This window comes from Trichomycterus rosablanca, chromosome 8 (genome assembly GCF_030014385.1).
Source record: "Trichomycterus rosablanca isolate fTriRos1 chromosome 8, fTriRos1.hap1, whole genome shotgun sequence".
Lineage (NCBI taxonomy): Eukaryota > Metazoa > Chordata > Actinopteri > Siluriformes > Trichomycteridae > Trichomycterus > Trichomycterus rosablanca.
This window is the reverse complement of record NC_085995.1, coordinates 25,485,728-25,500,912: the sequence shown is the minus strand read 5'-3', so window position 1 is coordinate 25,500,912 and position 15,185 is coordinate 25,485,728. Positions and strand designations below refer to the sequence as shown.

General features: G+C 38.4%; 1 protein-coding gene across 2 annotated transcripts in view; it reads right to left on the bottom strand.

Moving 5' to 3' along the window:
* The window catches only part of ccdc69 (coiled-coil domain containing 69), a 34,419-nt gene extending 32,821 nt beyond the window's left edge, over window positions 1-1,598 (bottom strand). For both annotated transcript variants that reach the window (XM_062999965.1, XM_062999966.1), the window contains exon 1: window positions 1,282-1,598. In XM_062999965.1, coding sequence (XP_062856035.1) covers window positions 1,282-1,335 — 54 coding nt within the window. In that variant the 5' untranslated portion in view covers window positions 1,336-1,598. The remainder of the gene's footprint in view (window positions 1-1,281) is intronic.
* Between the last annotated feature and the right edge of the window lie 13,587 nt (window positions 1,599-15,185).

Sequence of the window (15,185 nt, the reverse complement as noted above, 5' to 3'; positions counted from 1 at the left end):
CGGAACATCATAGTCCAATCAGGGTCGAGTTGTGTTCCGTATAGTACCGCCCCTTTTGGGGGCGATTTCAGTCTGACTGAACATCGCCCCGGATTGCTCTCACAGACTCTCATGTTAAGGCTCTTTTTTTCGAACTGCAGGCGCTGCAATACATTCTGAATGGGTTCCGGGAGGGCTCGCACTTACGTGCTTGCGTCACGCGTAACCTGGTGTTAGCAACTAAAGAATTAGGGCCACCCAGACCAAATCTACAAAGGGGGGGAAATCATATAAGTTACAAGTAACTTACAAGTAAGTAATGTCATTTTTAAATAGTGAATTATGATTGCACTTATTGTATCTCCCCAATTGTTTAATTGTACTTCTTTATTCATTGCACATCAGCCCCGATGCCAATCTTTATTCTGGATCTGCTGCACCTAAAATAAAATGCTATCTGATGAAGACTGAATTAAATTGTTAGTGTGAAGCCTTTACTCAATTTTATGATTAATGGTAAAGCTGGTCTCTCTCCATGTTCAAAGTTATTTGTGAGGGCAAACTGACAGATGACTTAAGATGTTAATTATTTAGGCTTTAATTTACCCATTGAACGGGTCACCTTGGCCATCATCGCAACCCCCCCAGAGATTTGGCAGGAGCCGCCACTGTTTGGAATGCTTTTTACATAAATGTTGACTAAATCCAATGATGCTTCATCTTAATTATTATTAGTGCTATATCTGAAACTAAGTGATGCTTGACTTTAATCTCGCGATACTTATCATTTATAGTAAGAAAATCGGCAAGTATCGCGATATGTGGTTGCTCGTCATATCGCCCAATACTTACAGCTGTCAGCACTATTACTGACTTACTCACACTAAGGAACAAGCAATAAACAAGCAAGTGGTCGCCATATGTTGATGCGGGCGGAAATTACTTAGCCGAACAACAAAGCTTAAGTTAGTAAAAAGCTTAACGCAGTAAAAAGCGGATTATTAAACAGCAGACATAAACATTCAGTCGCTTAGCCTCAAGTCTACCCGCATAACAGGTCACACACTACTCGATATGAAATACATTTCCAGAACAATTCCTGCCCAATAAATTCTAATAAAGCAAGTTAATTCAATATCTTCTGACCAAACAACAAGCTCTCCAATCTCCCCAAACACTGTGTTATTATCCAGTTAACTCTGGGGACGGGAGCAGAGCCTCTCATTGAGTCTGTCAACTCTCCATTCAAACTTAAGATTTATTAAGTCTTGACCAAACAGAAAGTCAATTATTTAAACTTACCTTTTTCTGGCGAACTTCAGCGCACTTATTCGTTTTGCTGTGAGGACAGCCCATGTTTTTCACTTCAGTTCCTTCCCTCTGACTAACAAAATGAAAAGAGCTCGGATTTAACTGCTCGTTTGAAAAATCAATCCGAACAAGCTCTTCGGTAACAGCACTTCATAGCAAAAGCGCTAACGAGCTACATTTCAACCCGCATTGAAATTAAACACGTTTAAACCAAATACTTGCCCGGTTTCTAGCGGGTCACGCTAGATAATTTAATAACCTAGCTGCACCGGAGTGCACGGCATCTACTACAAAAGTTTTAAGGCATTGTACGTTTGAATTTTACCGTAGTGCCTGTAATAGTGCGCGTCAACAAATGCAAGCACTCCGATTCTTTTAGTGAGTCAAATCAACTGATTCAGTGGAGCAATGAGAGTCGACTCTTTTGACTCTCAAACACCTTTTCTTTCAGTAGCACTGGCATTTTTTTTAACTTAGCAAAAAAATCGCGATACTATCAAGTCAAGTCAAATTATTGTGTATAGCGCTTTTTACAATAAACAATATCTTAAATCAGCGTTACAGAAATCCTGATATAAAACCCATTATAATTAAAATTAAAATATGCCTCCACTTCTGTCTGTTTAAATGTGTAACTTATAATGAATGTTATAAAAAATGATTTTTGTATATCTAAAACCTTTAACGACTTAATGAAAATAGTGCGGCATTTCGACTCTTCTTAGTGAGTCAAATCAACTGGCTCAGTGGAGGAATGAGAGTCGACTCTTTTGACTCTCAAACACCTTTTCTTTTAGTAGCATTGGCATTTTTTTTAACTTAACAAAAAAAACGCGATACTATCGAGTCAAGTCAAATTATTGTGTATAGCGCTTTTTACAATAAACATTATTTTTAATCAGCTTTACAGAAATCCAAATATAAAACCCCTTCTAATCAAGTCCCGTGTGACAGTGACAAAGGAAGCTCCAAAATCTGCCTCCACTTCTGTCTGTTTAAATGTATAACTCATAATAAATGTTATAAAAAATGATTTTTGTATATCTAAAACTTTTAACGACTTTATGAAAATAGTGCGGCATTTCGACTCTTTTTAGTGAGTCGTATGAAATGGCTCAGTTCATCAACATGAGTCGGGTCTTTCGGCTCCTAAATGGTTTTATTAGCTTTCTTGCCAGTTTTTCCAAACGTGTTTGTAATGTTATGATTCATGGCTATTTGATTTGCAGTATTTCACCAATGTATCCGTGTAAAGCGCACAAACGATAGTGAAAAGCATTTTTAAATTTTAGTGAGTTGTATGAAATGGCTCTGTTCATCTATAAGAGTCTGTTCTTTCGACTCCAAAACGGCTCTTTTGAAGTAGCGTTCCCGATTTTTTTTCATATAAAGGCATATGATTGTTTGTATTTGTATATTTAAGCTTTATACTTTACTTATTTATAAAAAAATAATATGTTGATGTATTGTTGTTTTTTGTTAGTTTTTTACTAATTACCAAATGAAAAACCATGGAAAGAACATGCCAAAACCTTTTACACGCAGTAACTGGAGGTGAGATTTGAACCCAGGTCACCATGGTCACCCTAAGGTCACCATGGTCACCCTAAGACTGCACGACACCCAATCCTCCTGAAACGTTTTGTATACAGTAGTTTAGGGAAAAAATCAGGACTATTAAGCAAATAGCACATCAATAGCTTATGGTAATCCTTTGCAGCGTGGTGCACAAATTTTTCATTCATTTATTTTTACTTACTGTTTTAACCTGGTCAGGGTTGCAGAGGGCCTGATACCTCACTTTACCTTCTGCATTTTTTGAAGAAGCAGGAATAATTCTGAAAATTCAAGAACCAATTATTGCATTTCATTAAAATAAAGGTTACAATCCTTTCTCAATATGACAGCATTTAGAGCCTTTGACTTCTGCAAACATTCATTAGTCTTCACTTTTGATTTTGAAACACAACTATGGAGATTTGCTTCTATTTTTCTGCTCTTAAGTTCTTTAGTGGGGTTGGGCAGTTTATTTGTTTATTAAGTTTCTTTATTTTTGCATTAACTGATTAATCCTCAGGCTATTACTATGTAAGTGTAGGATGGTGTTGAGATCAGTACAGCCACAACAATAAACCAGCCTCAAAACATTAATGCTTAAGTTCAAAGTGAATTAAAGCACTTCACACTAAGCAGTATGGTACCCAATGCTTAGTGTATCTGGGTAGTGGTAGCTCAGCATTTAAGGTAGTGGACTACATTTACATTTTCAGCATTTAGCAGATGCTGTTATCCAAAGCGACTTACAGTCGTGACAGTATACAGTTTAAGCAATTGAACTGGGGCCTTAAGGGCTAAGGGCCTTGCTCAAGGGCCCAACCGATGCAACCTGGCAGAAGTGAGGCTTGAACCGGCAATCTTCTGATTACTAGTCCAGTACCTTAACCACTAGGCTACAGCTGCCCTGTGGACTAGCTATTGTGAAGTCGCTCAGTTGATCCCCACCTGTGCTAGATTGCCACTATTTGGCCCTTAAGTAAGACATGCAACCATCAATTGCTTGGTTTGAATTTAATCCCAAATGTAAGTTTCTTTGTAAGCATCTGCTAAATGACATAAATTTAAATGCATGGTGCAGGACCCACTTTGACCCTAACCAGGATGATGATGTAGCCAACACTTCCAGCATGCACATGGTTTAGGCCAAACCCAGATTTATCTACCAGAATATTACCACAGTGTTATTGGACTTGATTAAACCACCCTTTCTCCTCCAAAAATGCCACTGGCCATTTTGCCAAATATCTTGACCTTTAAGGTGCAGATTTGTGAGCATCCTCCTCATTCTTGCTTGACATGAGATGCATTTAAACCCGCTTTGACACCTGTGTTCCAGTAGGTTCTAATTCATAACAAATTCTCAATAGTTTGTGTTTTCTTATCAAACTAGGCAAAGACACCTCTGTTCTGTATAATTAGGCTACTAAAGAGGTGACATGGTGGTGCACTGGGTAAGCACTGTCACCTCACTGCAAGAAGGGCCTGGGTTCGTTTTCTTCTACATTTACATTTTCTTTCATAGAGGATTGAATGACGTTATTTTAGAAGACGTTACAGTACCACCCTTGGCTGGGATGCACGTAATCTATTTTTATTGACTTGATTTATATTAAGCATCAGTGTACCTCAGCTCTGAGCCATCTAGGAAATTTGAAACACTTTCATTTTTGTCAAAACCCACTCTATTTATAGTAGATGGCTCTAATCTGACATAGAAAAGCAGTTGTTGCCGCGTGTGAACAGAGGAACTTTCCATGGCCCAGCAGCTGTGTAGTCTCAGATACCAGCAGGCTCTGCATCCATTGGCTAAAATAACAAAGTGACAAGCTATGTGATAAATCAAGGTTTACACTGCTTTCTGCAGGAACAATGTCACTGCAATCACATAAAGCAGTTTGTTTCCTCACTCTGATAAACCAATAACACAAGCTTATCACATATGAGGTCATTTCATTAACAGGGACTCAGTGTAAGAAGCTGGAGTTTATGTTTTTCTTTTGAGAGCACAGTTTAATCATGTGAGCACTTAGTCCAGCCAAGATTAAAGTCTGTAGGCAAAACGAGGTCTATGTGATTTGTACTTTATGACTTAAGGGGATTAATAATAAAATCAAATTAGACCCAAGAGGATGAGACACTACTAGTTAGAGCCTTTACTGATCACATGAGTAATGTAATAAAGAACTGAAAATATAATGATGTCACTTATTTCTCAGCTACTGAAATCCCACCAATATGAGCTAGTTTATTAATCCAAAGTCATGACATACATAACATTAAATTGTTTTGTTTAAGTAAAACAATGAGAACATAGTATACAGTGAGCAGAAACAAGTACTGAACTATCTTTTTTGTTTGCGCAATTTTATTTTATTTTTTACATAATCATACTTCCAAAGCATATACTGTATCTACTTGTGCACACATTTTGTTTTTATAAATATATATTTATAAATATATTTTTATAAATATATACAGTCATGGCCGAAAGTGTTGGCACCCCTGAATTTTTTCCAGAAAATGAAGTATTTCTCCCAGAAAATTATTGCAATTACACGTTTTGTTATACACATGTTTATTTCCTTTGTGTGTATTGGAACAACACAAAAAAAGCAGAGAAGAAAAGGCAAATTTGACATAATTTCAACTCCAAAACTCCAAAATATTTGGTTGCACACGCTTTGGAAAAAATAACTGAAATCAATCGCTTCCTATAACCATCAACAAGCTTCTTACACCTCTCAACTGGAATTCTGGACCACTCTTCTTTTGCAAACTGCTCCAGGTCTCTCATATTTGAAGGGTGCCTTCTCCCAACAGCAATTTTAAGATCTCTCCACAGGTGTTCAATGGGATTTAGATCCGGACTCATTGCTGGCCACTTCAGAACTCTCCAGCGCTTTGTTTCCATCCATTTCTGGGTGCTTTTTGAAGTATGTTTGGGGTCATTGTCCTGCTGGAAGACCCATGACCTAGGACACAAACCCAGCTTTCTGACACTGCGCCCTACATTGCGACCCAAAATCCTTTGGTAATCTTCAGATTTCATGATGCCTTGCACACAGTCAAGGCACCCAGGGCCAGAGGCAGCAAAACAACCCCAAAACATCTTTGAACCTCCACCATATTTGACTGTAGGTACTGTGTTCTTTTCTTTGTAGGCCTCATTCCGTTTTCGGTAAACAGTAGAATGATGTGCTTTACCAAAAAGCTCTATCTTGGTCTCATCTGTCCACAAGACGTTTTCCAAGAAGGATTTTGGCTTACTCACGTACATTTTGGCAAACTGCAGTCTAGCTTTTTTATGTCTCTGTGTCAGCAGTGGGGTCCTCCTGGGTCTCCTGCCATAGCGTTTCATTTCATTCAAATGTCGACGGATAGTTCGCGCTGACACTGATGCACCCTGAGCCTGCAGGACAGCTTGAATTTCTTTGGAACTTGATTGGGGCTGCTTATCCACCATCCGGACTATCCTGCGTTGCAACCTTTCATCAATTTTTCTCTTCCGTCCACGTCCAGGGAGATTAGCTACAGTGCCATGGGTTGTAAACTTCTTGATTATGTTGCGCACCGTGGACAAAGAAACATCAAGATCTCTGGAGATGGACTTGTAACCTTGAGATTGTTGATATTTTTCCACAATTTTGGTTCTCAAGTCCTCAGACAGTTCTCTTCTCCTCTTTCTGTTCTCCATTCTTAGTGTGGCACACACAGACACACAATGCAAAGACTGAGTCAACTTCTCTCCTTTTTATTTGGTTTTAGGTGTGATTTTTATATTGCCCACACCTGTTACTTGCCACAGGTGAGTTTAAACGAGCATCACATGCTTGAAACAAAGTTATTTACCCACAATTTTGAAAGGGTGCCAATAATTTTGTCCGGCCCATTTTTGGAGTTTTGTGTGAAATTATGTCAAATTTGCCTTTTGTTCTCTGCTTTTTTGTGTTGTTCCAATACACACAAATGAAATAAACATGTGTATAACAAAACATGTGTAATTGCAATAATTTTCTAGGAGGAATACTTCATTTTCTGTAAAAAATTCAGGGGTGCCAACACTTTTGGCCATGACTGTATAAATATTTTTATAAATATCTTAATGCATTTCTCCCCTATTTCTCCATTTTTAGCGTGTCCAATTGCCCAACTGCGTCATGCTTCCTCTCCACCAATGCCGATCCCTGCTCGGATTGAGGAGAATGAAGCTAACCCACGCCCCCTCCGACACATGGGCAGCATGCCGTATGCATCTTATCACCTACACTTTGACGAGTGCAGTGCAGCTCAGCGTGGTGTATGGAGAGGCACACCCTGAGAGCACTCTTTTCTCATCTCTGTGTAGGCGCCATCAATCAGCCAGCAGAGGTCGTAATTGCACCAGTCATGAGAGAGAGACCCCATCCGGCTTAGTCCCGCCCATCTGAACAACAGGCCAATCGTTGTTCATTTGGCCGCTCAGCCTTAGCCGACAGGCAGAGCTAAGATTCGATACGATGCATTTGAGATCCCAGCTCTGGTTCCAGCGTGTGTTTTTACCCCTGTGCCACCTGAGCAGCCCTTGTGCACACATTTTTGACTTGTATTTACATAAACCTCATTTTCAGAAAAGTTGGGACATTTTGCAAATTGCAATGAAAAGAAGAATCTGTGATTTGTTAGTTATCTTGAAATGGAATTATGGAATAAATACATTTTTAAAGAAAGGACACGGCTGAAACTCCTCCCAATTCCTAACTGATTGCCTATATATTTATCCATCATTCCCTTTTTTCCTTCTTAATTTCCTCCACAGCTCTTCACGTTCTTGTTTTCCTAAATAAACAAGTGGGGGGCAGTGTGTCGACTGCCCAGCACAAAGAGGTAGCCACCCTGAACTCTAGCACAACATTCTCAGAGTCCCCTCCCCCGTTTTGTCTCATAATCACTTCTTATCCACCATAGCTGAAGGCGTGGTCTGCACTTGTAAATCTTTATTTAACTGACAAAAGTAGAAATAAAAGATTTCCAATGTTTTCACTGATCAACTTCAGTGTATACAAACATATAAACACATTTACAATTTAAAGCCTGCAACACGCTCTAGAAAGTTGGGACAGAGTGTGTTACATCACCATCAGAGTGTGTAACACCGTGTTACATCACCTTTTCTGTTAATATGACATTTTTTTAGAGGTTAGGGAACTGAGGACATAGTGTAACACGTGTAATACGTATAACAGTATTACGGGTGGAATGTGTTCATTCTTACTTGATACGAGACTTCAGATGATAAACAGTCCTTGGTTGCCATTGTCCGAATCTCCTTATGATGCACCATGCATTTTTAATAGGAGACAGATCTAGACTGCAGACAGGCTAGTCAAGCATTTGCACTGTGTCTACAAAGCTGTGCTGTTATATTGTGTGCACAATAAAGGCCTGATGACCAAAAAAAACCATCGACTTCCTGGAAAAAGACATCACCCTGATGGTAGCAAATGTGTCTTTAAAATCACACATATAGGCCTTAATGCACCCTCATACCATGATGGGTGTTGGCTTTTGCACTTTTTACTGATGACAGTCTGGATGATAATTTAGAGAACTTGACATTCATTTTTTCAGAAACAATCTAAAACGTGGACTCATCTGACCACAGCACAGATTTCTACTGTATTTTAGATGAGCATGGGCCCAGAGAACTCGATTGCTTTTTTTTTTGCACAAAACCAACATATGGTTTTCTTTATGTGTTATAGGGTTTCAGTTTGTATTGTAGACTGTTAGTAGTATGTTAAGTTACAATGATTTTCTGAAGTACTCCCTAGCCCATGGGGTTACATTTATCCATTTAGTTTATATTCACAAAGTACCATGAAGTTAAGTTATCTTTTCTTTTCAGTTAAAAATTCAAGATAATTAACAAATTACAGCTTCTTTACACTGCATTCTACAAAATGCCTCAACTTTTTTAGAAATGGGGTTTGTTCAAACCCAAATCAGAAACAATTGGGACAGTAGGAAAAATGCTAAAAGAAATGTTTACATTTACTTTGACTTCTGCTTCATTACATACAGTATAAACCCAATATATTTTATGTTTTGTCTGGTTAACTTAATGTAATTCAGACTAGGAAAGGTTTGGCCTCTGTTATACCTCTGATCTTAAAAAAGCTTAAACTGACCTCATAGTCAGCTTTGAGATAAAATTCTTTCCACTTACTCTCAGACCATGTGATTCTGTTTTTCTCTTGATGAGGGGAATTGTGTTTTTGAAGTCTGCCTGAAAATAGTATGTGCACTCACATATAAAAATCAATTCTATATGTAGACAATTGTATGTTTTTTAAATGAACTACAAAATGGTAGTAATACCTGGAGGAAACCAGTGTGTATTACTGCCCAAATTGTAATTATATGAAAGCATAATAGAGCATAACTGCATAGTTTTTTATTAGACCTGTCTAAATGTTTGTTAAGGTTTCTGTCTTGGGCCTAATCATCACATAGGGCAGAGATTTTATATTTATATATGTAATTTATGCCTATTTATCCCCTTTCCATTGCACCCCACACATTTTAAAGGTGTAGTGTGTTTACTAATTGAATGGCTCACAGCTTAAACATATTTATTTTGGTAAACTCTGATCAGCCCAGTTATAAGGATGACATATCACTTGTGCATGGCAAGGTATATAAGGTATCAGTTGTACATGTCATAGTCAGGGATATATTAAATGTTGGGCTGATAGTAGTTACTTGTAGTACATATGCTTAATGCAGCAGATGACACATGAATGTTAGGGGTACTAGGGCTCAGCTTGCAGATAATTTTAATACTGCTGATGAGGTGAATGAGACACAACATGCAGTGCATCAAACACTTTGTATTGGGTTGGGTAGTGGTCCGAAGAATCCTGTCTTCTCCAAGATCATGTGGATTGCCAGGCATTTTGCTGTGAAATAGCTGGTACCAGGATGCCCTGTAAGATGATCCACCTTGCAACATACAGAAGTTGATGGACCTGCTGGTAAAGTCCTGGTACCAGATACCAAAGAACTCCTTCAGATATCTTGTTGAGTCTTAATGGGTCAGATCTGTTTTGAAAGCATATTTTAACCCAAATAATAAAAGTGCAGATTTGTATTTTTCTTTGTATATGGTTCTGGTGAGAATAGTGGATACACAGTAACATGACGCCTTAATACTTGATAGATTCTTTTAAAGTATCCAATTTTTCATGAAAAATACTTGCATCATCTTTAAAAATGCAAAATATTTTCTTATCTGTGGTACATCTGTACTGTAATTACATTAACATGCATTTCTTGTTTTAAACGTTTTGCTCAATAAAAAACCTCCAGGCTCCTAGGTCCTAGAAACAGGTCCCCTTCAACTACAGGTTTTCTATTGAGTTTAGATCAGGGTACTGGTCTAATGAACTACTGTATTTAAGATCCTAGAGCCTTTGAAGTAGAAACAGCCCCAAAATATCACAGATCATCCACCATACCAAACAGTGGATCTTAGTTTCCCCCTCTTTATAATCATTCAGCATTGCCAAAAAGCTCTAGTTTTTGTCTCATCTAACCATAAAACTCAATTCCAGTCAAAGTTTCAGCAGCATATAATGAACTCCTGGTGTTTACATTTGCGGTTAGATGAAAGAAAGGGATTTTTTTTCTGTGTGCCTTTCAAATAGCTTGTTGCCATGGAGGCATTTCTAATTGTACATTTGGAGACTTGGCACCTTAAAATGCTACCATCTTCTGTAAACCTCCGATCATGGCCTGTGGGGAAATTGTTTTTACCTTGTTAGCCATCCTTTTTACTGTGAATGGCAGAAAATTTGTCCTCTTGTTGGCAGGTTTAGCTCTAGTTGTACACTTGTACACTTATTTCATTAGAGCATTCTTTATTTCACTTTTATGAAAGACTATAAAATTGTGGCTGATGTGTCAAACCTCATTTTTACCTCAGTGAAACAAGTTGTCATTATTGATATTACATGACCCCTTTAGAGTTTCTTAGCATTTAAAAAGTGCAACTTTATAAAAGTAAAGGCTGAATACATTCATTTCCATTTTTCTTAGAATAATTGATAATAATTGACAGCTAACTTTCAAAAAAGTTTACACCAAGGGGTGCTTGGGTGGTGCAACAGTCTATAATGCTAGCCCACTACCGCTAAGATCCATGTTCGAATCTCAGAGGTGCTATCAGCTGGCCAGGAGTCTACACAGACATGATTGGTTATGTCAAAGGAGCTGGGTGGCTGAAGACCTGTGCTAGATTGCCACCCTGTCCAGGGTTTTCCTGCCTTGCTAACCTAACCAGGATAAAGAGGTTGATAAAAATGAAAGAAAACATTATTCTATATATGTAAACACTATATATGGCTAAATTTAGGTACATGGTAACAGGGTGATATGTACTATTAAAACAGAAAATGTGACCTTTTTCCTGGTCAGAGTTTCTTCTAACCATCTGGAATAATACCGCTGATGGACGACTTGAAACCTGTTCTGCAGAATCAGGAATGCAAGGAATGATGATAGCCAGAGAGGAGACCTGGCTCAGGTTTTACAACCTCCCCTCCTGTACACTTTAATATAAAGACTTCAGCACGGTTTTTAATAGCTTCATGGTTTTCAAAAGCAGTCGACAGTTACTAAATAAAAAAAAACAGGTTTTTCATAACTATGACAAAACAGTGTTTACAAATTCCATGCAAAGTTAAATGAGTTACCGTACTCATTTACATCATTTACACTACAGTAGTACATGATTCCATTAAACCTTTAAGATAATTAAATGTCTCTTTTTAAAAATGCTGCTAAAATGCAATGCCAGATGTAGGGATTCTGATAGGTGGGGGAGGAATTCCATTGGTCTTAAGTGAACAAGGGCTCAAGAATTCCACAAAGGATAAAAATGCTCCAGGATAATAAATAAAATAGTTGGAGCTGGGTAACCAGTGTTTTAATCTGTCATGGGGCACATAATTTATACTGGCGTTACTGGATATAGAGTAGGTCAACTGTTTTGAATTGGGCGCTAACTGGCCCTTTAGGTATACAAACCCACTGTCACCCATGATTGACTAGTGTCAGTTGTATCCCACCCAGCTCTCATGATCAGATTTAATATTGTCCCACTCACTTAAAAAAACAATTCTGGTATTTTACTAAATGTATGCTCAAATGGAACTTAACCAACAATGTGTTTTGTGTCAGGATGATTCAGGCAACGGTATTTGTGGTTAAGTAGCAATTAGCTTTACTTTTTTAGCAAAATTAGCTTTAAGCAATCTTGGTAATGGAAGCTATTTCTATCCAGGTCCAAGTTCAACTGGGCCAGATGGACATTTTATGCATGCCACTGAGCATGGTATGATGGTAAGGAATTAAGCATTTTATGCAGTAAACTGTCTAAAAACATCTGCACTCATTATGTTTCACCACTCACTAAATCGAGTTTCCTTCTTAGCCATTTGAATATGCTTGTAAGTTCAGGACTGTTTGATGCCATCAAGTGTTCAACTCGTAAAAGACAGGCATCACTTGGTAGCGTCTTTAAATACGAATATGAAGCTTATGCCCAGTTTACACTACACTATTTTTGTCCTGATTTTTGCTCGCCGACTGGTTGGCGCAAGATGTGCCGGCTCAGAGGCAACTTGGCGTTCGCTCTGCGATCGAAACTCGGCTCTCAATCGCTATGTGTGAAGTGTTCAACAACTCGATCCGAGCGGCTTTGAAGAAAAATATCTAGCATGTTAAATATCTGGATATCAGTCGAGCGACTGGCAGGGGAGGAGTTGTAAAACGTGGGACAGGGGAATAATATAGTTTCTATCAGAATACATCGGGGCACACACATTTTACAGTATTTCTGACCTTATGGTTCTCGACAAAACATAACACCAACGTTGCATTGCAAAAAAATATTTATTAATCTCCAGCTCACTACAGAACGATCCATGCTGGTCGCATAGCCCAATCAACTCAGATTCATTTATTTTTTCTCTTTGCTTTTACGCTGCACATCAGCGCACAACAACTCGCTTGTTGGCGTGCATTTTTACAGTAGTGTGAAACCCCTATTGCCGATCAGTCGTGTAGTGTGAAATACACAACAACTGAAAAGACTCCTGAGTGCAAGATGCCAGTCCAGTTGTGTAGTGTGAATTGTACAGTGATCTGACAACTTGAAAGTCATGTAGTGTGAACTTGGCATTAGTATGTTATAAGTAGTTACGGATGGCCTATTTATCATCCATAACACCATCATCCCCGATTTTAATTCCCTACCCAGACCCTGACAAACTGCCCTACCAACTGGGGGAGCAGCACCACACACACATACCTGCCACCAGGTGAGGGATAGTGGCTGACCATGACACATACACAGACAGTACGTTTTATCCATTACTACATACACAAATTATTAGTCACTGTTACCATTTTATTGTTGTTACTATTTGCACTGTTTATATTGTTATTTGATTTTTCTATAACTATTTTGTACATATTGTACTATTCTATTGTTATTTTTCTTTCTTCTTCTTTTAATTCTTTATAATAAAGCTGTAATTAAGCTTTGGCAATACAAATGTCCTTATTTGTCATGCCAATTAAGCTACCTTTGAGTTTGGTATTGTGGTACTTGAAACTCCACCAGGTGGTGCTCTAGATGACCTATAGAGAAAGATAAGAACATGGTTGGCCATATCAGTACGACGCGGCTTAGGCAAAGGAGGAAGCAAAACCTTGATTATGATCACTCACACCCCTTTTACTGAATTGTTACATTTACGTGGTAAATGTAAACAAATGCGTGTTGTATAGATGTGTGTGTGTGTGGTGTTCCTAAAAGATGACTTAAAGGCGGTACTGGAGGTTGTGGTTTGATCAAGTGTGGTACATGGTTTTAGAAAAACATTCGAACAACTGTACAGCAGTGATATGTAACACTCTTAGGGACTGTATTTAGTAGTTTGAAGTAAATAAGTTCTTACCACTTTGCCTTTGATTGTAAGGTTTTGTAGTTTTACAGTTTTAATGATCTGCATCTTACTATTTTAATCAGTCTGGGTGATAAAAACATATACATTTATTTATCATGGTTTAGAAATATAACTACAGCAACTTAAATGATTTATGATTGATCACAACCAGTGACTGATTTGTTTATAATTGACCACAACTGGTGACTTTTTGTGGCCATATGAATAAGCTAGTTATACTACACCTGTAAAAAGTATTACATCACACAGTGGCATCTCATTGAGGTTGAGAAGAAAACTGTCACCTTATGCAAAGACAAAATTAGTCATTATGGCCAGGTGTAATCCTACAATTATATAAAAAAGGATTGCAATAAATTACAACTTGGCAGCTGGAACGAGTGACACTTTGCCCAGTCAGAAGAGCTCCTGTACTAAAAAAAATGTCTCTGCTCCAAACTCGACATGCCAGCATTTAAAACCCTAGGTGATGTAAAGCTTGTTTGACTGAAAACAGTATGGACAAACTCTTTAGAAAAGCTTCCTGTCATCACACAGTGAATTTTTTCCCCTGACCTTGGTAGAAGACCATGGTTCTCGCCAAATGTTGTTTCATTCAATTACTGAAAAAAACGCCAAAATAATTGAAATTCCAGAACTGCATTATTGTTTCCTTGAAATGTAGGTCAACTTTTTTTTTGGGGCAATTTTCCCCTCAATTTCCCCCCTAATCTTGTCGTATCCAGTTACCCTGATTGCATTACACTTCCCGTCTACCGATACAACCCTCCACTGCTGAGGAGCGCCACAACTGACACATGCCCCCGACACGTGTGCAGTACTGAATGCATCTTTTCACCTGCACAAGGCGAGTTCATATGCGGATCAGCTTTGTGTACGGAGAGCCACACCTTGGACAACGCAATATTCCCCCGAATCTGCACAGGCACCATCAATCAGCCAGCAGAGGTCATAGCTGCATCAGTCATGAGGAGCCTGGTCTGGCTTTCCCATACTGTGAACAACAGCCAATCGTTGTTCATGTAGCTGCCCTGCCCAGCCCAGCCGGATGGCAGAGCTAAGATTAGAAATGATGTCTTCAAAATCCCAGTGCTGGTGTGCTAGCGTGTTTCACCACTACGCCACTATGTTGGTAAACTTTTAATTTCAACTGTATGCTGGGCTAAATTGAAAATAAATAAAATGATGAAATAAAGGTTAAACTGAACTTAAGTGAATAAGACTATACTGTGTAACAAAATGAGGAAAAAAAACACTTTCTATTTTACTAAAGGTTTTGGCAAATTGTTACTAATGCTGGCAATCAACACACGTAACAAACAATGC